Below are 25,991 nucleotides of genomic sequence, written 5' to 3' on the forward strand. Positions count from 1 at the left end.
CTTTAGTGTTAATCTGATGTGAAATCGGTGATCCGACTTGATTTAATCCTTTAAAAATAAGCTTTTGTGAATAAGAAGCTGGAGCATGAATAAGAAGCTAGCTTTATGCCTCGTCTTTTCTGTGATCATCCGTTTAGTACATCCCTCCATATATCACATTATCACTGCACGTATACCACAAGCTTCATCCATTGCTAACCCTAATATTTTCATCATTTCAGTTTAAACACACATCACATATATCTACACCATGTCCAGGCCAGCTGAAACATTTAAACCACTCATCATCCCTCTACAACCAAATCCATTAAGCCATCTATCGGCCAAAGAAGAAAAAAAATATTATTATATTAAATTTAAATTATATATATATATATATATATATACACATATATATACACACACACATTTATTTGTATTATATGCAATTAATAAACCTTATACTATTTTATTATTGACTTTTATTTCATGCTATCATTGTTTGTTTTTTTATCTTAAATACATTCGGGATAGACATCCTACACAGTTCAACACAAGAAACCAATAAACCACTCTCACATCCAAACAGGTGACAACCCCTCCGTTCCCGGTTCTTCGACGCGAACACCATTGCAAACACACCCCATATCACAGCACACACCCCATATCACAGCACACACCCCATATCACAGCACACACCACCCATCACACCCGCCAACCCTGTTCAGTTCAGCATAAGGTGCGCGCGCAACCTACCTTACTGCACACTTTAATAACATCAGAAAGCAGCCGCCATCTTCGTTAAGGGAAAGACGTAACCCGCATGCGTCCACCTCAAGCGCTGCCTTTTGACGTCACACATTTTTAAAAAGTGCCAGGTTAATAAACGCTCGTGCAAGAGACTGCGCCTGACAAGATAGTAGCGGTGATATATCGTGAGTAGCGTCAGGTCTTACCTGATCTAACTACTTAATTACCACAGTATATGTAACCAGACATGATACATTGGATTTTCTTCCCCGATCCACGTATATGAGGGACACGCGATGTTCCATATATACATAACGTGTAACAGAAAGCAACCTCCTGGATGCAGTTTATAACCTGTGACCAGGGATAAAGCACGTCTGTAATATACAGTTATTCTATGAGTTGTGCCTGACATCAGCCCCAAGCAGCTATTAATTTATGTTGTAGGAGAGTGTATAAATAGATGATGATGAGTGAAGCAAATATTAACTGCATAGAAATGACAGTTATGATTAGTGAGCAAGATAAATTATTTATTAATGAACATTTTTTAATCTTTAGAAGACAATATGGTTATGTTCTGTGTCAGTTTTGTTGGTAATACATTTTTAATTTTCTATTCTGAATACAATTTTGTATATTTTTTTGTGATATTTAGGGGTATAAATTGGTATGTTATTGCGTTCGCTTTTATGTGCATTAGTCAAAGGAAAACTTATAAAGTCATGAAAATGTAAACTTTTCTGTAATATGTCTGATTTACTTTTATATATTTTAGGCAATCCTAGAAAATTGCCATGGAATGTAATCAAATAACCTATTGAATTCTCTTCAGTTAGTCTTTCCGTCTCAACGCTCCACTGCGATTGTGTTGACTAATGTTGTCAATGATTTCATCACAACTAAAACCATTCTCTTCTAATTCTCCTGGATCTCTCTGTTGCATTTGACACTGTTGACTACTCTCTTCTGATACAAATGCTAAAATCCCTAGGTCTTCAAGACACCGTCCTATCCTGGTTCTCATCCTACCTTTCTAGTTGATCTTTCATTATTATTTTCTCTGGATCCACCTTTGCTCCGCTTCCTTTATCAGTTCGAGTACCGAAAGGCTCAGTACTAGGTCCTCTGCTGCTCTTTATCTGTACATCTTCTCTAGGAAAACTAATAAGTTCCTTTGGATTTCAGAATCAACTCTGTGTGGATGATACCCAAATTTATCTATCTTCTCGTGATCTGTCGCCACCTCTGTTGTCCCGTGTTACTGACTGTCTGCCATTTTATCTTGGATGGCTTCTCGCCAACTCAATCTTTCAAAAACAGAGTTAATAATAATCCTTGACTCGAAAGTAATATTTGTTCCCCACATCGACTCTATATGTAAATCACATTTTGTGTATTTAAAAACATTTCCAGAATACGCAAATATCTTACACATGACACTGCAAAAACTCTAGTTCATGCAGTCCTTATCCCTCGAATTGGCTATAGCAAGTCCATCCTTACTAGTCTAACCTGAAAACAGACTCTTACCCCTACAATCTATTTTTCACGCAGAGACTAGATTGATTTTCCTTTCAAATCATTCTTCATCTGCTGAATCACTCTGTTGCCTTTTTACCAAATCCAATATAAGATACTTCTATTAACCTACAAAACTGCACCAACATACATCTCCTCACTTGTCTCAAAATACCTCCCAAATCGATAACATCGTTCTGAACAAGATCTGCGTCTCTCTTCAACTCTCATGCCATCCTCCCATTCCCGTGTACAGGACTTTTTTCGAGCTGCACCCACTATGTGGATTTCCATCCCTCGCACAATAAGACTTTCCTCTGGTCTACAAACCTTCAAGCGTTCTCTGAAAACTCACCTCTTTAGGCAAGCTTATAATATTCCTCAACCACCCGCTTAACCTCAGTAAGTTACCTTATTGCCACCATTTACACAATTCACCCAAGACAACAACCCTCTGACCCCCCTGACCAACATTGCTGTGTGACTGGATCATATAGCATACAAATCACTTTATACCTTTGCAATCTGGATGGACCAAAATACAATATGTAGACTTAACCTCATGTATTCAACTCCCATTGTCCCATAGATTGTAAGCTTGCGAGCTAGGCCTTCAGACCTCTCTGTCTCTATTACCCAGTATTGTCTAATACGATGTATGTCCCCAATTGTAAAGAGCTACAGAATTAGGTAGCACTATATAAATAAATGTTGATCATGATGATGCCTAGGTTGTTTCTTCACTTTTGCCAATAATAATTGTAAGTAGGTAAATAACACATCTTGTTTAGGTCCCTGGTTTTTGATGTTTATAACTTTTTTTTTTGCATGAACTGATTTTTAAAATTGTCTTTTTCTAGGACCCAGCGTGATTCTTCCTTTTTCTGTCCACATCACTTACTGTCACAGATATGGATAAGCTGACATTTCCGATGTTTCCAGCAATAGAGCTGGTTAATTTTTTACGGCAGAATATTTTAACTGGTACCGAAGGTAAAAGCTTTACGAAAAATGATATCTATCCTAACCCGAAGGTAAGATGTGTTGCAGTCATTCTAATCTGGTTGGAATAGCCATCACCGATTTGTGTTGTAGGTTAAAATTCTAATCTTTAATTATACATTGTCATATTACTATAACAAGAATATAGTACACTACAGCATGTCGCAATACTATAGTAATCTATCAATGAGGTAGCTTCTGACCAGATCTTCTAGTATAATTTCCAAAGGTTTAGGATGAGTTTACTGTTTTATGTTTCTTGTTTTGTTTTGTTTTTTCACCCCCATTATGTAAAAGGATTATAATTAAAGAGGCATTGGCATTTTAGAATATGGTTGTAACCCAGATTTTGGAGGAAAAAAGGCAAAACCATTTAATGTTAGGGCAGGGAGCACCACATTTTGGACATTCGGTAGTTTGATCAGGTCTAAATTTAGCCAGTCTCCATGGAGTGAGGTAAGCTCTGTGGAGAATGTAAATCTGAATAGTAGTTGGTAGTTGCCTTTCGAGAACTACTGAGAAGTGTACTCTAGTCTTCATCTCGCAGGGGGCAACGGTCCTCTTCCCATTTCTCTCAAGCGTGTTAATTATAGTTATCATATTCACCTATTAAGTAGGAGTATGTGAAGGAGATGAGCCTTGAATATCCCAAGGGCTGCAATAACGTTTTCATAGGACTCCCTGTTCAAATTTGGTCAATATGACATGTTGACGTTTTAAATAGCAATAAATCACATCTTTGGGAAACCCAAATTTCTCTCTAAGGCTAGATACACACTGAAGAACTTTCCAAAGATGTGTTATCTATAACTATTGTACCTGCGACTGAAGGTCCGATCAGTCTGGCGATTCATGCATACACACTGACACAGATCTGTGTTCTTCATCTGGTCCTCCAGTCTTCAGAGAATGACGGCACAATATTCATTCATTCTTGTCACACTAATTAAAACAGCCTTGTTATAGCTATCCACATGTCCTAACAAATTTCGTTAGCTTCTGTGACCTTGAAACAAAACATTCTGTCTCAGAACGAACAATTGAATTATTCCTTCTACAGTACTCTCTACATTTATTCACCGGGACATTCATTGTTTGCATCGGCTGAAAAGAGCATGACTCTGTAATCTATGGAGATCGTAAAATATTAAACAGTACGAACAACCAAATGAGCCGACAATTGACACATTGGAACGTCTTTCGACCATCGTGTCACTATACACACTAACCCGACTTTGGTTGATTTGGATGATAATGCTCCAGTTTGTACCTAGCCTTAGTTATTCAAGGACTTGAGATGCTCATCAACATACAATTGCCCAGTGATAAAGGTACCATATTTAGAATCTAAAATATAATATAACATTTATTTATATAGCTATATTCATTTTAGTGTTTACAATTTTTTTAGCTTTGTAAATTAGTCCTTTTTTGATCTTTTAAACCTAATACCTAGATTTAACTCTATGAATTAATTTGCAGGTAGAATGGGTACAGAAGCTCTTCATGAGAGTGCTGCAGCAAGTATTCAGTCATGGAGTGGAACAGTTTTATATGGTATGGGCGTGTTTTCCAGGAGTCTAAATTGCTGAATTCTATGCCTATGTTATGTACCAATAGTAGGTGGTAATTGTAAGGATTCATATTTTTTGTGGATGTATGAATGAAAGATATGTTGGCAACGAAAGTGCATTCTGCTATTATAAACTGCCATGATCCAATGGATCCAAAATGTTCACGAATGGTCACATATGACAAATAGACCATTATGTTGTGCATACATGCACACCCCAGGTCAGTCTGTACTTGACTGTCAGGGAAAATGAAAACATTTGCAATGTGTTGCAGAGCTATAGCATTACATAGTGCATCTATTGCTATGGTAAGGAACTGCAACATTACTAAAGATGCCTTCAGGAACAAATTCTGATTAAATTCATTATCTGAAAATTCTGTGGTCCGACAGGAAAAACGTAGACTCGCCGGACTATTTGGCTCTGCTGTATAGAGCCACTGGCATTACTAGTAAATTCAGAGCGAAGGGGCCAGATAAGATATACAGTCAGGTCCATAAATATTGGGACATAGACACAATTCTCATATTTTGGGCTCTATACACCACCACAATGGATTTGAAATGAAACTAACAAGATGTTATTTACCTGCAGACTTTCAGCTTTAATTTGAGGGCATTTACATCCAAATCAGGTGAACGATGTAGGAATTACAACAGTTTCTATATGTGCCTCCCACTTTTTAAGGGACCAAAAGTAATGGGACAATCGACTCCAAAGCTATTTCATGGACATGTGTGGGCTATTCCCTCATTATTTCATCATCAATTAAGCAGGTAAAAGGTCTGGAGTTGATTCTAGGTGTGACATTTGCATTTGGAATCTGTTGCTGTCGACTCTCAATATGAGATCCAAAGAGCTGTCACTATAAGTGAAACAAGCCATCATTAGGCTGAAAAATCAAAACAAACCCATCAAAGAGATAGCAAAAACATTAGGTGTGGCCAAATCAACTGTTTGGAACATTCTTAAAAAGAAAGAACGCACCGGAGAACTCGGCAATACCAAAAGACCCGGAAGAACACGGAAAACAACTGTGTTGGATGACAGAAGAATTTTTTCCCTGGTGAAGAAAAACCCCTTCACAACAGTTGGCCAAATCAAGAACACTCTCCAGGAGGTAGGTGTATTTGTGTCAAAGTCAACAATCAAGAGAAGACTTCACAAGAGTGAATATAGAGGGTTCACCACAAGATGTAAACCATTTGTGAGCCACAAAAAACAGGAAGAACAGATTGAAGTTTGGCAAACAACATCTAAAAAAGCCATTACAGTTCTGGAACAACATCCTATGGACAGATGAAACAAAGATCAACTTGTACCAGAGTGATGGGAAGAGAAGAGTATGGAGAAGGAAAGGAACTGCTCATGATCCAAAACATACCACCTCATCAGTGAAGCATGGTGGTGGTAGTGTCATGGCGTGGACATGTATAGCTGCCAATGGAACTGGTTCCCTTGTATTTATTGATGATGTGACTGCTGACAAAAGCAGCAGGATGAATTCTGAAGTGTTTCGGGCAATATTATCTGCTCATATTCAGTCAAATGCTTCAGAACTCATTGGACGGCGCTTCACAGTGCAGATGGACAATGACCCGAAGCATACTGCAAATGCAACCAAAGAGTTTTTTTAAGGCTAACAAGTGGAATATTATGCAATGGCCAAGTCAATCACCTGACCTGAATCCGATTGAGCATGCATTTCACTTGATGAAGACAAAACTGAAGGGAAAATGCCCCAAGAACAAGCAGGAACTGAAGACATTTGCAGTAGAGGCCTGGCAGAGCATCACCAGGGATGAAACCTAGCGTCTGGTGATGTCTTTGCGTTTCAGACTTCAGGCTGTAATTGCCTGCAAAGGATTTGCAGCAAAGTATTAAAAAGTGAAAGTTTGTAGGATTGTTTAGTTTGTCCCATTACTTTTGGTCCCTTAAAACAGTGGGAGGCACATATAGAAACTGTTGTAATTCCTACACCGTTCACCTGATTTGGATGTAAATTCCCTCAAATTAAAGCTGAAAGTCTGCAGTTAGAGCACATCTTGTTTGTTTCATTTCAAATCCATTGTGGTGGTGTATAGAGCCCAAAATATGAGAATTGTGTCGATGTCCCAATGTTTATGGACCTGACTGTATGTAAGTAGTTGCTACCTATACGGCAAATATGATGGTACTTCTGTTATAGTAATATATCATTTTAATATTTTTGTTGTAATGTAGTCGATTAACCTTTTTCTACAGCAAGTGTCTAGCATCAAATTTTGGTTGGAGACTGTTGATTTAGAGCTTTTGAGTTGGTAATATTATAGGCTGACATTTGACAAAAGTAAACTTATATGTGCAGGTACCGATGGATTTAGAAATTCCGTACCCACATCTTGTTGAAGGTTTTGCTCCAGTGGCTTATATTCTGAAACTCATGTATGTATTCCATTTCTTGTGCGAAGACAGCTGTTTTGTTTTGGTTTTTTTTTAAAGTTTAATTGTTGCTACTTTTTTCTATTTGTCAACACAAGAACCCTAGTGAATTGTTCTCAATGTGATTTAGAAATGTGTCTTAAATGCACTTTAGTTTTGTCTTGCATCTTTTGTGAGACACTGATGCTGGGGTATGGATTTTCCTTCCAGGAATTTGACTTTTAGAATATCTCTACCAAGTCTGTATTCCGCCCTGGAGTTTTTTCAATGTGCCCACAGGAGCTGGGTGCTTTTTTTTCAAAGCGGTTTGTAGCAGCTTTACTTTTAATATTAATGCTGCAGGATGACCTTATCTGACATCATGCATGAAGTTTTTTGCATGAAGGTCTTGGAAAAGATAGTCTTGATCTTCAAGATGGTGCAATTTACACTGTTCCATACGAGGGAGTTCCAGATTGAATTGTTATCAAAATGTGACAAATTACACCTTTTCTTGACCTGCCAGTTCACTGGACTGTCTTCCAAAGATGTGTCAGAAGATCCTCTGGTGGCTGAAGATGGACAACCTAAACAAAGGTTGCACCTTCACCAGTTTGGATTAGACAATTGTAACAGCAGACTCAAGCTTTTTGGACTAGGGAGCTTTGTGTGTCACACTCCATTGTTTTCAGGGCCTTTGAACTGAAGTCAAATTACCTGAGAAACCTGCTACAAAGGAGACCTGTGTAAAACGTGCTCTAGTCAAAGAACATCTGTTGCGGGAAGTGCTCTTAAACTTCAGCTAAACATTGCCTTGGCAGTGGCATGCATCTATCATTAGGGAGGCACAAAGTGCACTCTTGCTATGAGGGAATAAACATTATAATGCGTCGGGCAGAACAATATTTTAACAACAATCTCAACTGTGTTCATACTACAAGTGTAGAACTGGCAAAAAGATTTTCTTAACAGGCGTGCTCTACTCTACGGAGAATGGGCTATACATCTGGAAGTGTTTCAACCAATTGTAAAAATAAAAAGGGGTCAGCTAGATTTGGACATGATGAAAATTACCTCAGTTGTGCCACAAGGGGCAGTGATTTTGCGCAGGAACATGGGCTCCGCATATAGTTTTAGTGGGCACAATGTCTGTTTCATGGAAGTTTCATCTGATTTTCTGTTCCCTCTGTTCGCAGAAGATTGTGGTTCATGGACATTCTCAGGATGTGAGCAGGGCCATTGTGGCGTCTTCCTCTAAGGTGGAATCTGATTTGGAAGACTAATATTTCCTGGTGCAAAAAGTAGTTTTCATATGAAAAAAAGAGATGTGGTCGCACACAGATTTAGGACTAGTCATCTATTATTCAGGATTTAATATAAACTCACAAAATAGATGGGGTGCACTCTAACATGTACATAACTATGGTCAGAGAAGAGTAGATAGAGGCACTCCAGTCCCTTATCAGTTAGACATAGATATAAAACTTATTTTTTATTAGATTATATTAAAACATCAAACACAGAAACAAAATAATAGTTAAAAGTGTGTGTTGTATATGTAGTGTATTAAAATTCAAAAAGCATCCAACAGTGGCGTAAATTATGCATCACAGAGGCAAAGAACCAAAGACATTTCTTTATAGGAACGTACCATAGTAAGCACAAGGTTCCACAGATTAGTTTTATCACCAAAGTACATCCAATATCATTACTGGATCTATAGCCTACTGATAAATTGTTATATTAATAGTCACTATACAGTCAAATACATCTAACAGATGTATCCTTTCAGTTAGCCCGTTTGCTCTTTTAGTTTTCTTTCAGAAGAGAGGGGCACTCCATCTGGAAGTGCAGTGTGTTTTTGCAGGGAATGATACATGGGCAGCCTCCATACAATCCACCTATAACTTGTAATTTGAACTTGGTATTGTCTGCGCTGCAACAGCCCCACTTTAAAACTCGGTGGAGCGGAGTTTTTTTTTTATAGGCACAACTGGTTTTTTTTCTCCTGGCTATCTCCAGTGCAAAGGTTTCTGAACCAAGGGCTCTCTTGCAGATCTCCACACCTCACTTTTCTTGAGGATGGGGCTGTTCTTAGGATAGAAAGGGGAAGAGATACAGATTTTCTACAGATATTCTTAGTGTCAAGCTCCTGAAAGGACCCTCAATACCCCAGTGTCCGTGCCCCCTAGCACTGAATGCAAGTATAAAAATCCTGTGTTTCTTCTGAATGTAAAGTGAATGTATTTTTAACAGAGCAGATGTTCTTAAAATGTTTGCTATGAGCTATCAGAATAAACTTGTAGACTACCATTAAGAACTTAATACTCAAGACCATGTAATATAATGGTTTCATAATGTATACATCTATTAAAGCTCTTCTCTGTTCTTGATATATATGAAGGCCACGATTCCTGCAGATGTGTCAAGTGTATGATTTTCACCCATCTGATGTCCTGAATCCAAGTAAGTTTGATTTATGATAATAGATGAGTTGACAGCAGTCTGACAAGCTGGACATTAACCTGACAGAATGTGTCTTGTGTTTAGAAGGGAAGCGCACTCTCTATCTGCTGAGTGGGATTGTTAACTATTTTCACTTCAGGGAAACACGAAAGGAGATGTACACAGCATTCTGCATGAGCTATGTAAGCAAAAAATATATAATTTTTTTTTATCAACATTATTCATTTAAATGACACCTATTACTTTAATTTGTTATCTTTCATTTGGAAATTATACTATTGCTGTTTTCTTCTAGAAATCTGCTTTGGAGAATATGAACCAGCAGCAGAGGACGATTCAAGAGTTAGAAGCCAAGATAGAGAAACTCACGTAAGTTTGCAACTTCCTTATAGGCTTTCACAAACGGGTGCAGTACAGCCTTGCATTTTAGATCACCTGCAATGCAATCACTGGGATAAAATATGTATGTTTTAGAGCAGTGTTCTGTATCACTTCTGACTATAGAGAGATGAACCTCAATTTGGCTGATGAACGATCTTTAGAATATTTTTAAAAAAAAACAAAAGCCCTTCCAATCATACTACAACTTGGCTTTTCATTATTCCACAAGCAACTGCACACTAAAAATGAATGGAAAACACTGGTTTCGAAGTTTAGGGACCATACGTTTAAAAAGCTTTTATTTTATCTGGCTAGTAAATAAGAAGAAATGTACATCAATTCATATGACATTTTGGATGTCTGCAAATATCTACAAGCAGCCATTGTTCTTTGGGTGTTCCATCTGGTCACATAGAAGACTTCATTTCGAACGATGTACATTTATTTTACTTTCTATTTATATTGGCCAGACAAGATGAGGCTTTTTAAATTAACTATTACTTGCTAGTGCTGATCTTGTTTCATTTTACTGCAGCCCTTTTAGTTTCTAGGTTTACTTGACCACTGTGCAGTCTTCACATATTAATAAGAAACAATATAATGTATGCGCTCTTCTTTTGTAAAAATATTTTACCGTTCTTTTTATTTTTGTGTTAGAACTGTACCGCCTGAACAACAAGCAGAATTCAAAGCACTTTCTAGTGATATCCATGACTTGCAGCAGACAATAAGCCAGGAATATCGTGCAAAAGATGTAAGTGACCCCCTTTTTTTTAATTGTATTTCTGTTTTTCATGCATTCAGTTTCAGTATGACTTTATTTTTTTTATAATTTTTTTTTATTCTGGCGACCCATCTAAGTGTTTGACCAAATGATTGCTATTTTATAATAAAACGCAGCTCGTTTAAACTGCTATTAACAGGATCTGAAAATAATTCTTACCAGTGTTCTTTTTGTCACGGAGGCAGGCCAAGTATAAAAAGCAGTCATCTAACAGAGCTCTGTTACTCATATCTTTCTTTTTTTTTTTTTTTTCTTTTATACACTGATTTGCAAACTATTATGTTGTATACCATTGTTTTCTTTTGTAGGTGGTTTTTCAGGAAAAGATTGCACAAAAAAAAACTGATTTTGCAGAAAAAAACAAGAAACTGGTGAGTAAACTTCTCAATGGGTAAATTAGATCATCTTGGGTGAGAATACTTAGTTTTGTCATTACTGTAGCTGCAATTCATTCTCTCTAGTTCTTTTAAGACTAATGTGCATTTTTAATGCATTTTGTGTAACTGCAGATGATTGTTTGCTAATTGATTTGATTAAAATATCTCTATTTGCCACAGAACCAGTATAAGCTTACAATAGCCACCATGAAGGAAGAGCAAGAGCGCCTAAAATCCCAGATTGTGGAATCTCCAGAACAGCGCAAGAGTAAGACAGAGAGGATGAAGGAAAATGTGCAGAGACTGAAGCAAGCAAGGGTAAAAACCTGAAGAAATGTTATTTCTATAATAGCTACACATTGCATTAAGTTGACTTAGAGTACCTTCTCCTTTGTTGGATTCATTGCATGTTTCAGTTATAATACTTCTTCAACATGTTTTTACCTCCCCCGATTTGGAATACTATCCTGCTCTCCCTCTTCTTTTTTTCAAACTTTGGACCCCCCCTCATTAAATGTTTGTGCTTTATAAATAAAAATATTTAACTTTGCATTCACAGCAAGAAACAAGTGAGAATTATGACCATTACAGAGAGAGAGTGGCTGTGGCTTGTTTGTGGCAGTCAGATATAGTGGCTTACAATAAAAAACTTCACAGCATTGAAGCCAACCTGGAGACGTACAGGAGGATCCGCGAAGAGGTACAGACCAAACTTTTCTATCTACTTCTGATTATGTTTTGTGAGGAAAGGAATCCGTGCCTCACGGTAGTCACTGGCATTGTGATTGTTTTATTGCAGACTAGACAAAAAGAAGAGCAAATTGTAAATAAAAACTTGGAACTGAAGTCTGTATCTAATGAAGATGCGCAATTAAAAAGAACCATTATGATTAAGAAAGAGAAACTTTCAAAAATGGATATTAAAAACCAGAAGAAACAAGAAGATTTTGAAGAGCGCAAAAAAGAAATCTTAGAGTAAGTTTTGATTCCTCTTACATGGCTAGATAACAATGACTGTCTAAGTGGTTGTGCAGTTTTATGGAACAGTCTTATCACATGTAGAGTTTTGAATTAATTTTAAAATACCATACAGGGTACCAAAAACAAAAGTAGCTCAATAAAGTTGTAAACAATGAAAGAGCAATTCTGGTTACAGCAGTGCATGTGCTATGTATTAATATAAAAGTCTCAGTCCTATCTCCATTTATACAGGGTCTGCAGTCACATCCAAGAAAAGAGACAGGCTGTGCATGAACGGGTGTCTCATGTTCTTCAAGAAATCCAGCAAATAAGCAATAAGAAAGATCAGCTACTTGAAACAGCAGAGGAAGAGAAGAAGAAATATCAAGTAGGTTCTCTGTTGTGGATAGGCTGGGTCTTCTCTTCTGAGTACATCTTTCCCAGTAATTATTTTTGCACTCTATATGACACCACTGTGTGCTCCTTATGCAGAATGTGAAATTACATTATGATTCTGCTATAGCCAATTAAACTATACCGGACCACACCTACCTTGCAGATGCTGTTACATATATGAAGACAATGTATCTGCTGTAAAGGAGGACACATACAGTAGTTATTTCTACTACATATACTTTTAATGAAAAAGATAGAAATCCCCCCACCTACCGTCACACTGCAGTATCCCCTGCCTACTTAACATCTCTTCCTATTATCTTTTTAGGATGTTATGACTGGTTTCAAAACTGGATTAGAAAAATACCATGACAGTTTGCAAAAAGCATCCGATCGCAGTGCTGAGCGGAGACGCGAAAAGATATCTGAGCTGAAGCGGATGTTGAGTCGGCGGTAAAGCCGGCAATATTTCAGAATGTTTCACTTTTTTTTTTTTTTTTTCTCTCAATTATAACTTATTCAAGTTTTCCAAAATGTTTAACGCTGTTTGTATATGTACACAATGTAAATAAATAAGTGTTCACTGAAATAGCTGTATTCAGTTATTTGAGTTTGAGTCATTTGCAGGATAGTACTCTATTAATGTAACTTATGCCAAGCATAAAGTTGTGTTTTGTTATCATGCGAAGTAGAATTAGGTCTGCATGGGCAATTTCCGACTGCTCAACCTCTCTGCCACTAGCAGTAACATTAAAATTGAATGGGAGGGTCTTGAGCTATAAAACATAATTTGAACCATGTGGTGTTTTGCAGATATCCTTGAATCTTACTTTGCGTGTTCTCGGGTTAGGTTCTTGATGTAGCCTTCCCACATTTTCAAAAATGTACCTCCATTTTTTTTTTAATCTAAAATGTGAGGGATGTAGCCTTTTGGATGGATTCATTCCTTTATAGGTATGTTGGGACACACCAGAGACTGATTATCGCCGGTGAGGAATGATACATTGAGCTAAAAGTGGGGCATGGTTCAATATGAGTGTCACCTTTATTTTATGTACTTGGGGAGCCCAGTGTATCTGGACATTTGAATGTAGCCTATTCTCGATAGACCTTTGTATTTCTGTTACATCCTATGGGAGACACGGACAATGGGATATAGAGGGTCCAGGCAGAGTTTGTCATTTGAAAGTTTCTTAAGAAGTCTGAAACTCACACACCCAGTGACATACAAACAGGCTCATGGCAACCAGATGCCCCAGGGGGGTACACACAATTGCAATCAGTCTCCCAATAACTGGGACCTGCTTGAAACTGCAGTACCCCCAGTGGTAGGTTGTCAGGTGAACCCATGACTCTACTTCAGCCTGATGCTTTGCTAAGTATATAGGAGGTGTGTGTGTGTGGCCCAAAGAAAAGCAAAACAAAACCCAGGTGGTTCAGTGGTCTAATAGCCAATGACTTAAAGGGTAGTTCATGGCTGTAGCGCAGGTTCAAATCCCATTATAGGCTTAAGTGCCTTGCTGCAGTGGCATGGCTCCTGTTTGTACTGATTGGTTAACCTCAAAAGGGAAGGAGCTTAAGCTTCACATCAAGGTGGGCGTGACTTATTTATTAAACACAGTTTTTCTCTTGGATGATCTAACCAATGCATGATTCTTTGTCTCTGGAGCAGGGGTCAAAAAGAGGTCCAGCCCATCTACTGATTCAGTGGGTTCTCTGATAGAGCTAGATTCTGTGTATATGGGGAAAAAAAAGTTCTTTATGTTTTAACAATTTAGTTGTTATACCCAATATTTGATTTCGTAACATCTTCAAATGTTTAGTATGAGGTGCTACCACTAAATTGTTTAATAGCAAGAAGGAGTAAAATACTTTATTTACTGTGGTTAGATTCTGTGTAGGATAGTGATTGAGAGATCAAGGAAGATTCCAGGATGTTTAACCTAGACTCTGCTAATGTTTTCCTCGGGCATATCACAAATCTAGGGGTGTGGATGATGCACCTGTCCCCATTACACTGCAGAATGCTCTCTTTTTAGACCATCAGGTGAAAGCTGGGGCTTTCATACCCTTTATAAGAGTGGCAAGTGTTGGATAAATACCAACCTAATATAAAGAAAATAAACCATATATATCCCTTTCAGGATGATATATCCAAATGGAGTCTTGCACCTAATATTTATTTCGCTAAAGCAAGTCGGTTGCTAAAGACCACGATTCCATTAGATGGTGGTGTCACCTGAAGGACCCTGTGGACAGAAAGATGGAGAGCTGTTTCAAAGTTACATATTTCCTCAAGTCTGGCGTAGCAGTAGCTTCAGTCTCGAGAGCTCTTAGGTTATAGTTTAGTGTTTTGCATACTGACATTGAGGAAATATCAGTAGACAATATTTGTTGAAATGTATATGAATTTATGCAAAAAACCATTGATTTTATTTGTGAGACCATTCTTTTCGACTTCAGCAGTAGTAGCAAAAAGGGCTATTTGGCTATGCCCCTGGGCAAAAGACCTGCAGGCAGAAAATTGTCTGGCCACACTCCTGTTGGAAGCTACTTTTCTCTGGGGAGAAACCGGATGTTGCGATACAGATGTCTGCAGTGAGTAGATCTAACAGTCTACCTCAAGATAAAGAGGAAGACATTTTTTCTTCTAGACAACAGTTTAAGGAAGCTTGTATTTAGACCGAGGTAAACATTATTCCAGGCAGTTTTATAATAATTCTAGCCAGTCCTTGCTGCGGGCCTTTAGCAAAAACTGCAGGCAAGAGCTTCAAAGAGCGCAATGACTTCCTTCAAGGTCAACCTCTGTTTATCCCAGTAGGGGGCAGAATTGCATACTTTGCAGAGGTCTGGAAATTTACCACTCCGAATCAGTGGGTACAAGATGTTGGAAAGGGCTACAGTATATAGTTTCTCATTTTGGAATGTCTCAAATCGGTCTTCCCTCCAGGAAAAACAAGCTTTAGAACACAACCTTCAAGATCTGTTGAAAACAAAAGTTATTGTTCCTGTCCCTGCAAATAGAAGGAACAGTTTTTTATTCAAAACTTTTCTTAGTTTGGAAGTCTTCATGAGGTTTCTGAACTGTTCTAGACTTGCAAATTTCGGTCAACTCCATTCTCAATGCGGTAGGGGAAGGAGATTTGTTAACCTTGGTAGATCTACAAGACTTGAATCTTCACATCCCAATTGCAATCCAGCACCATCAATTACTGATATTCTTATCAGGATCATCATTTCCAGTTCACCAGCTTTCCTTTTGGCCTTTCCTCGTCACCTAGAACCTTCACCAAAGTTTTAGTGGTTGCTATGGTGTGACAGGATGGACCGCCTATTCCACCCTGTCTGTTGTTGCTGGGAACTGGCTGGGCTTACTTTGCCACCGTTCCTTTTCTTTATTCCAGTTTTGCCGTAGTAGGAGGGGCTTACAGTGCTGCCAACACTGGACTCCTTAACGGCATCCAGAACTGCATTCCCTTTGGGTCACTGTTGCTGCTGGTGTACCCGGTTGCTGGTACTCCTGATCACTTTCTTTAGATCAGCATTGCTGTGAATGGATTCCCCCCTGGCCTATCGCACTGGGCAGCAGGCAGAGCAGTGGTACTAAGAGCGGGGTCCAAACTTCAGAACAGTCGGAAACAGAGTGGAATTGGGTCTAATCTGTAGGTCACAGGAAATTACAGAAGGGAAAAAAATGTTTAGCAGGTCTTGAAGCAAGTATGTTTGTTTAGCTCAAGTGTCCTGACAAGGACAGTTCACACTGGTCGAAGATACCAGTGGTCAGAAAGTCAGATGGAGCAATGATACATTTCAGTACAAACCAGTGCTGTTTTCTACAATTTTGGTGACAGCCTAGTATCGGGATGTAATAAGTTTCCCCAAACATGAATTTAAATGCAATTTACACTTGACAAAATTTACACTTATCTGTGATATCCTACATCACATGATGTTTACAATGTTCAGACAGGTTCTAACACACTGGACAAAAGGTCACTCGGGAACACCAGTAACAACCTCCTTTGGTGCATTTATTCTATGTTGGTTACTCACATGAATAGACTTAATTAGCCTTAATGAGGATTTCCTCTCAAAGCTACACAACTGACTCCACAAACAAGTGCTTATTGCATCAGACATATATCTCAGAAATTAGTGTATTTCCTATACAAAGTGCCACACGGTACAACAAAATTAGTACATCTACAATTATATAATTACGCGCCCTGCGCTATTTCCTTTAAATAAATTTAAACCATAAGTTATTTATACGTGATCCAGCCACATATGGCTGTTCTAAGAAAGCGTGACATAACCATGTGGCAATATCTGGACGACACCTTGGTCATAGCATTGAGGGATGAGTTGAGCTTTCTTTATCCCTAGGTTTTCCTATTGGTTGTGTATGCTGCTCCTTATAGTTATTCTCAGATTTTAAACGTCGATTGGAGCTCAAAACCTCTGGTATGTTTGTTTACGTGGGACTTTCATATAACTAATTCCTAATACTCTCAGCCTTTCAAGGATTGCAAAATGGTCCCTCTACTGTTGGCAACATCCAAGGTTAAGAAGTCAATGTATAACCCTTTCAGAACCAGTGTGGACAATGCTTACAACAGACTCCAGTGCTACAGATGGGAGAGTCCATCTGCATATAGAAATAATTCAAGGCACCTGGCTAAAGGAGGATAAGCATCTCCAAAGGAATGTTCCAGATATGAGAGTAGTGTGCATTAACTTCAGCACTTTCAATCCTGCTTACAGTTCAAACATCTGAAGAAACTTTTCAAAAACAGAACTGTACTTGCTTTCATAAACAAACAAGGGGGCACCAGAAGCAGGTCAATATTGTCAGAAGTAACAGCTCAGATATTATATGCATAAAAATATCTGAAATCATGTAGCGGGCAAAGACAGTGCCATAGCAGATTATCTCAGCAGATTTCAAATCCTCCTAGAGGAAAGGGCCTTACATGAGTCTCTTTGCCTACTAGGCCAGAAATTTGGGATCCCCGAGATCGGTTTGATGACAGCCCAGAATGCCAAGAAGCCTCCGTTCTATTTCCATCACAGAGACAACAGGGCACTAGCAGTAGACGTCCTATCAGTACTGTGAAATTTCAAACTGGGTTATGTGTTCCTTCCTTTCCCCATTATTGTTAACATTCTATTGTAAGTCAAGAAAGAGATGGTAGAAGTACGTGCAATTCTCTTATTTTGGCCTCGCCATCACTGGTTTGCAGTAGCTTGGAGAATGCTTCTGCCAGGCAGGCTAGATCATCTGCATCAAGGTCCAGTCCTTCACCTAAATCTGGACTCGCTCTCTTTGATGACATGGAGGTTGAGCGGTCGATTTTAAATTACAAAAGGTGCCTCGGATGAAATTTAATAATAAATACTAGAGAATAATTCTTCTAGTATTATTACAGAGATTAGAACAAGTTCATTTTGTGTTCAAAACATAGGATAGAGGATCCTATGTCGGCCAGTATCCCAGTTATTCTAGAATTTCTTAAAGATGGTTTTGTTAAGGGTCTGGCTCTCTCTACACTGAAAGTACAAATGTCTGCACTAAGTATTCTTCTTGATGCCAAGTTGGCATCTCAGAGCCTCATTTACCAATTTATTTCAAGCAGTAAAAAGATTGCGGCCACTAATTAAAAATTTTGTGGCACCCTAGGATCTCAACATTGGTTTGGATTCCTTAACCTCAGGTCTGTTTTAACATCTGCAAGATGTTTCCCTCAAATGGCTCACCCTTTCAATATTGTTTCTAGTAACAATTACATCTGCTCGCCGAGTAGGAGATCTACAGGCTTAATGGTGTAAAGGGCCTTTCTTAAACATCTTACCGATAAAGAGAATACACCATAGGAGAGAGCTGCAGGGTATGTAGTGTTGGAAAAGGTAAGTGTGGTTTCTATAATTAAAGGAGGTTGAGGGACTTTCAAATAAATAGCTCTTGGATGGATACAAACACACCTCAAGTGCCAGAGTGCATAGGCAAAGGGAATGGAGAAATGGACAGTTATGTAACTATGTGGGCCCCATTGGAACATTTTGTAGGGCCCCCCATGTACCCAAGGGTGAAAAAAAACACATGTACACATGGGGAGGTGGGCCCCTCCCAGCTGAGGGCCCTGGGAAAGCTGCACCCCGTTCTACTATGATACTTATGCCTTTGGATGTGGATAAGGTTAAAGGGATTGGAAGTATGAGGTTGATGGGAAGTTTTGGGGAGGAATGAGGAGCGGAAGTAGATAGTGGGGGTTGCACATGATTTGGTAAAATGTCGTCAGCACCCATGAGAAGGATCAGATTTGTGGGTGTAAGGTTTGTTTCTGAATGTTTGGCGAGTGAAGCAGGCTCACAAAACAAAATAGTTCACAGGTAAAGACCAGCGTGGGGGATGGTAAGGAGTTAGAGATAATGATGGGGAGGATGGAAAAAGAGGATGTTGGAGAGAGAAGAGAAGTTTGGAGAGAAGTAGGGTGAAAGTGAGCAGGAGAAAACAACAAGATACATTGAATAGGTCCATTGTGGAGTAATGTAAGAGATGTGGATGAATGTGAAACAATTTATCTAGGCAGTGCAGGCCCAACCTGCCCCCGTCACTTTCTTTGCTTATTTTTCACTATGATTATGACTCTGCAAAAAAGTTAACCCTCAGAGAAACTCAATTAAGTGAAATGTTTTGTAACCATAATGAAAGAGAAAAATAAATAACAATTTTTACAGATCATCTTATGATTATTTGGCGATTCTTTTATAGAAATCCCTACTAACAAGCCCTGCAGGCATTATGTTTGTGCAATTATAAATTGTGGCTAAATGTTACAATGGATACAAAAATGGTGAACAAAAAGGATCAATAAAGCCATCATCTTATAGTACAAGAAGATTTCTAAGTGTTTAACATCGGATTTATTATTATTTTGTGGCTGTGAAGCAAGAGGCAGATACAAATGAAATGAAGCATCTGGGTGCAATAGTAGCAACTAATGTTCCCCATCTCTTTTTCTTTTTTCTTTTACATAGACTACTATGGTGTCAAAAAATTTGGAGGAAATTTATGAGGTGAAAACCAGCTTTGGACCCACTATGTCCCTCAATTAGCGCAAGTGCACCTACATTTCTGCCGATGCATATGGTGCAATGGAGCAAGATGGCAGCTATTGCGGAAGAGCAGAAGTATTAGTAAAGGCGTTCCTTGCACCAGTACACCAAGTTCTGCAAACAGTGCAAACATGAGATTTCATTTGCCAAGTAAGATTATTAAAACCAGATAAAAGGGTGTAGAATAAGGCGTTCCACATAATCATATCCTTAGCTTGATTTTTATAGCTTGATTTGTATATGTTTAACTAAGATAAGCTGTCATGGTGAGAAGACCTCTAACAGAGCTCGGCATAGGGATCATCTATCCCAACACATAAGATGAACTTTTACTTGACACAAGCATGGATACTGAGCCATAGATGCAAGTGCAAAATGCATCCATTGCAGTCATGTAATGCTTTTGTGCTATGATCCTTATGCTTAGCTCTTTAATAGCACTCTGTTTACTGCTTATTGAATGTGGAGTAGACTGGAAGGAACTCTGACATCCACGTGCACTAACCCTTACAGTTGGATGGAATGCAGCTTGCATTTTCTGTATATTAGTCCTTTCACACAATCCCACCTGCCATTTGTACTTAAAGGTCAGCAGTCGATGTGCTTTGGGCTGACCAGGCATATACAAGATACATTTTTTTAAATTATTCCTTGCTACCATATCAAAGCATTCTGCAATATGCACTTTCAAAGTAATGACACCATCAGAGAGTAGATTTTGCTCTCAGGAACAGATCCAGTATAGCCCGGTAAGTAGTGTGGCATGTTAGCTGCTATTATATCCAGACTTAGCTGAATCTATCAAGGGAGATCTATCACAGTAGTCACTGGCTTACAACATTATTGTTATAAAATGGGAAAAATAAATGTTATACTTTTTCTTTTACAAGTCTTGTAACTGCATCAACCCATGTATAACATATGCACATATTATGATCCTTTATTGTTTTAGCTTCTATCCTTGCTAATTTAATTTATATCTGTAAATTTCACTTCCATTAGTAAACATATTAAACTACGATAATAAATGCCTCTTCTTATATCATTGCAAATTATAAGCATAATCACTGCAAAAGAAGTCATTTCACAGTGATGCAAAGTTCCAACGATGCAGTCTTCAAGTTCTGTTTTTATTTCACACTTCCGTGTTATGCGATTCTGCACTGTATTTATAAATTCACATTTCACACGATATATAGCCTGTGAATAGAGCAAGGAACCAAATTAAATGAAAATTTCACTAAGCTCTACACATTATGAAGCAGTGCTACCATCTAGTGGTCAGTTCTTAGCACACCAGTTTTTGTATTCAATCAGCAATCATAAAACTTCATTTCCAAATAGAAAAAATGCGAGGAACAAAATGCATTGTATTGAGAAAGTATTATTTTGTAGAGATGAAATGTCCTACCTGTATTAAAAATAATGTCTCTGGGGCGTGGCCTGGCACCCGAGATGGCAGCAAGCAGTTTCTAGGAACTCTGTGTGCCCAAATTCTTTTTCCCAGAGAACCCACCTCTCTAGGTTTCTATTTTACCCTAAACTGCTGCCCCAGAATTGGCGAGAGAGAGGGACCTCCTGGCTGAGGGACTTGTTGGACCAAAGAGACTGTTTTTGCTCCTGCTCGGGACCCGGCGGGCCACCATCTTCCCGTGTTCCTCCCCAGACTCCTGTCTCTTCCTCCGCGAGCTGCATGCCTCCTGTCTGGACCCCTGAAGCCGCGCACTACATCACCAGCTATTAACGGGGTACCTGTGAGCCTGGGTTATAGAGGGCGCACCCGGACCGCAACGAGCTCACTTCCGGTTGGCTGGCTCAGTGATTCGGGAGCTCGACTCCTAGCTGCGCCTCCTATTTAGACCCCCGAGGCTGCGCACTACACCAGCTGCTAACAGGTTCCCTGTGAGGCTGGATCGATGGGGGTCCGCTTTCCTGGCACCTGAACCTCAATAAGATCACGGTCGGCCCTGTGACTCGGGACCCTGCACCTCCTGCCTTGAGGCTTGTCTTTCTCCTGACTGCATCATCTGACAAGCTGTCATCGCCTGCTCGTCATCCAGCAGAATCACTGCCAAAGTCTCCTGCTCCATCTGAGATGACTGCAGCAACTGCGATCCTCCACACCCTGTCCATACCTTTCTCAAGGGGAGTCTACTCCACACACCCTGGTGAAGGCTTGGGCCTACCTCATCTCTCCTGCCCTCACTGGGCCTCAAAGTCTCCCTACCTAGGGGACCCACGCTGCAGAAGTCCCTTTGCCCATATACTACTGTCCTCCAGTGCTGAGTTCACTCCAACCGAATCTCACGCTTGACTACTTGGCACAACGCCTGTCATACAGTGACTGTTCAATAGTCCATCGGCTTGGACTATGGCTCCTTCTCGCCAAGTTGTCCTCCTGCCTGCTTACCTGTTCCGTTGCCTGACTCAACTCTCTCAAATGACTTCTAACTATGCCTTTGTGCCCCTCTGGACCCTGAGCTGCACCCTGTGGAACAACCGGGTTCCCTCCATCTTTTTTGCCTCCATATGCTTCTTTTTTGTCTCCTATTCCAAAATGCCTAAAGGGAAGAAATTTACGGGGAGGGACCTTCTCCTTTATCTATCCAAGCAAAAAATCCAAGCTAGATCTGGTGAACATTCTGATTCAGTGTCCGACGAAGACGACTCCTCCCCTATCACCCGCTGAGACTTCCTGTCTCTCCTCAAAGAGGTGAAAGACGTTAAAGCCTCAGTGCAGGCCCTCCATTCACTAAAGACAGATATCGCGGATATTGGGAACAGAACAGACCATCTTGAACACCATGTTGAAGAGGTGGTGTGGTATCAGCAAACACTTGGTACAGATTTGGGCCAAGTCTGCCAAGATATTCTCCAGCAGCAGAAGGGCCAGGAGGACCAAACAACAGGGCCAGACGCAACAATATGAGAATTCGGGGAATACCTGAACATGTCAAGTCTGTCCACTTGGAAATTTATCTCAAAAAATTTTCACCCAGCGTTCCCCCCCAAACCCCTGAAGACCATCTCCTTCTGAATCGCGCCCCTCGTGTACTCAGACCCCGCCCTCAAGACCCGTCCCTACCCAGGGACATCATCCTTAGAATGCACTATTTTACGGCAAAGGAACCCATCATGAAGGAGGTACGCCAACTTTCCTCGATCACCTACGATAACGCCACCCTATAAATCTTCCAAGATCTCTCTCGACAGTCACTGGCCAAGCGGAGAGACTTCAAACCTACTACCGCCCTTCTTTGCCAAAAGGAAATTAAGTATCGTTGGGGCTTCCCTTTCCGTCTCCTAATCTGGCATCAAGGCTCTATACTTGGCTCTATATGTCCAGAACTCTCACTGAAGCCCAGGCTCTACTTCCCAAACTTGGCATTACTACAGGACTTCCTGTTCTTCCTGATGCTTCTCCCCTCCCTCAGAGGCCGTCTAAACAGTCGTCGCGTTTAGCCCCAGGATCGAGTGGACCACGATCCCATTGTCTTCATCATCATCCTCTCCGCAAACCATTGAACCTTCTGGGACCTGACTTGCTATACCAGGTTTACTCTTTGTGTTTTTCTTCTATTTTTACTTGTCTCTCCATCTTTTTCTTTTGCTGAGGTCTGGTCCGAGGCCATGAACCTAGTGAAAACTTCCATGCTCCCATATGTTGACGCTGCCCGGGCGTGTCATACGAGAACTTTATTGAGTTTAGTTGTGCTGCTTTACCGATTATTATGCTTGTTTTACTTACCTGTTGGCTTGTTCCCGACATATATGGTTCCTATGCACCTTTGTTGTTGGATCCCGGCTCCTCTTGACTGCTTACCCTATTAGGGGGTGCACTCTCCAGTATCTGGGATCCTTGACTTATATCATGTTATGTTATGCTATACAATGTTAAGCCTTCTTATTTCACCCTCCTCTTGGCTGTCCCCGGTTCGCGATCCCCACCTTAATTGCCACCCAAGTTGCTATCCCGGTATTTTTCAGGCCAATTACTACTCCACTCGTGGCCACCCTGGAGTGACTATGACTCCGGGGATATCTTGCCCAGTTTGAAGGTCTATTGTTCTATGTTATTGTTGTTGTTCTATGTTATTTTTGATGTTTATCTCCTCCTACACTTTTCGCTATCCTGAAACTACACGCGGGCGATTTATTTTTCTGCAAGAGACACATTTCCAACACAACTCCCATCCCGTGCTCCGTTCCAAAGCATACCCCGACACATACCATGCATGCAATCATTCAACCAAAAAACGAGGGCTAGCGATTTTATTTGCCCGCCACCTTATTTTCGAGCCCATTGACTCCCTTGCAGACAGAGAGGGTCGGTACGTCATTTTGGTAGGTAAACATAATAACAATCTTTGCACTCGGATTAATGTTTATGCTCCCAACCAATATCAGAATTGTTTTTTTTCTAAACTAGATGTCTTATTGTCCCGTCTTCGCCAGGGGGACCTTATCGTAACGGGAAACTTCAATACTGTCTTGAATCACTCCTTAGACTGTTTCTCCCCTGTGGCCGCACCCCGTACCGCTTCTGACCCATTATCCTCTAACTCGCTCCTCAGCCTCATGAAATCCCAGCTTCTCTACCACTCCTGGCGAGTGAAGGAACCGTCCACATATTACTCCCCACCTCATCATTCATACTCACGCATTGACATGATCCTGCTCAGCCATAATTTTGCATTAAACCTCCAGGCGGTTCAAATTCACCCGATGATTTGGTCTGATCGCGCTCCCATTTTTATAGACCTCTGTGGCCTCTCAGACCGCCCCCGCCCCATGATGTGGCGTCTCAACGACACTATGCTCCATAATGTGGATATACTCTCCCAGCTTGGGGCTTGCCTCAAAGAGTTTTTCGAGCTCAACGACCACCCAGATATTTCTAGAACCACTCTATGGAGGACACACAAGGCGGTCCTGAGGGGACACTTGCTTAGCATTGCCTGCAGGAAGAAAAAATAAACTCTTACCATGACTAATGAATTATCTTTTAAGCTACAATCTCTGGAAGCCAAACACAAGGCTACTCCAGATCCTTCCATTTTGCTAGTCCTCCGCGAGACCAAAGCCCAACTTGATTTCCTTCTCTCCAAGCAGGTCTCCAAACGCCTTAAATGGCTCCGACAATAGTTTTATGAAAGGGGGGACAAGGCAGACAAAATTCTCGCTGCACGGCTTAGATCAGCCAGAACCCACCAAAATATTATATTGATTTGTGATTCTAATAACCAACTCCTCCGCGACCCTGTTGCTATCAGAGATGTTTTCCAGTAATACTATTCCGCCCTTTACAATCTCCCATCTCCCCCTGTCTCTTCCTCACAGCAGTCCAATGCCATGCTGATCTCAGACTTCCTTGCTAAATCTAAACTCCCTAAGCTATCCCCTCAGGCCCTCCAATACCTCAATGAAGAAATCTCATTAGATGAAATTTAACTTACTATTAAATCTCAAACAAATGGTAAATCCCTAGGCCTGAACAGATTTACATTAGCCTATTATAAAAAATGTCAAGCTTGCCCCCCACCTGCACTCCCTGTATAATGGCGCCCTTTAAGAAGTTTCTTTCCCACCTGAAATCTTCAAAGCAAGAATTGTAGTGATCCACAAAGATGGAAAGGACCCACTTCATTGCACCAGCTACAGACCCATATCCCTCCTCAACCTAGACTTAAAGATATTCGCTAAAATTCTGGCAAATCGTCTAAATATATTTCTTCCCTCGGTGACCCACTACGATCAGGTGGAGTTTATCCCGAGGCGCCAGGCGAGGGATAACACCAGAAGAGACATTGATATTATCCACATTGCAAACACCAGGAGATCTCCCACTATAATCCTCTTTCTGGACGCTGAAAAAGCAAGTTCCCTATTGACTAGACTAAAAGAAACATCCTATAAAATCTACTATCGCTCTGACCCTCGTAGTGGCCCATGTGCAGCGGGTAGGATCCTGCACCTGCTCTACCACCCTTTTACCTCTTGACATTTACACATTATCTTCTTTCTGACTACACTCTTGCTTTAACCTTTGTGGTCTTCCCTCCCCTCCCCCTTCTTATTCCCCTTCACCCCCACCCTATTTTTGTATTATTGTCTGTTATACTTAAAGAAAAGCAAAAAATAACGAAAAAATTGTCAATTGATGTTCCAAGGTTTCTGTGGACGTCTTATCTGGATTTCATTAAAATGTTGAATGTCCTTTTATGTACACACTGTTACTTTCATACTTTGTATTTTGCATGCCTTTTATTGCTTGACCATTCAAAA

The 25,991-nt window shown here is 40.1% G+C and overlaps 1 protein-coding gene across 1 annotated transcript; it reads left to right on the top strand.

Moving 5' to 3' along the window:
* Positions 1–895: 895 nt before the first annotated feature.
* Positions 896–13,179, top strand: LOC142099250 (kinetochore protein Nuf2-A-like). Its single transcript, XM_075182511.1, has 14 exons — positions 896–914; positions 3,111–3,284; positions 4,735–4,809; positions 7,174–7,250; positions 9,631–9,692; positions 9,777–9,874; positions 9,988–10,061; positions 10,731–10,827; positions 11,166–11,228; positions 11,415–11,552; positions 11,794–11,934; positions 12,034–12,209; positions 12,447–12,582; positions 12,919–13,179. The coding sequence occupies exons 2-14, from the start codon at positions 3,162–3,164 to the stop codon at positions 13,045–13,047; spliced, it is 1,389 nt and encodes a 462-aa protein (XP_075038612.1). The 5' UTR covers positions 896–914; positions 3,111–3,161; the 3' UTR covers positions 13,048–13,179.
* Positions 13,180–25,991: the final 12,812 nt, after the last annotated feature.

This window comes from Mixophyes fleayi, chromosome 8 (assembly GCF_038048845.1).
Source record: "Mixophyes fleayi isolate aMixFle1 chromosome 8, aMixFle1.hap1, whole genome shotgun sequence".
In the NCBI taxonomy this organism is placed as follows: Eukaryota; Metazoa; Chordata; class Amphibia; order Anura; family Limnodynastidae; genus Mixophyes; species Mixophyes fleayi.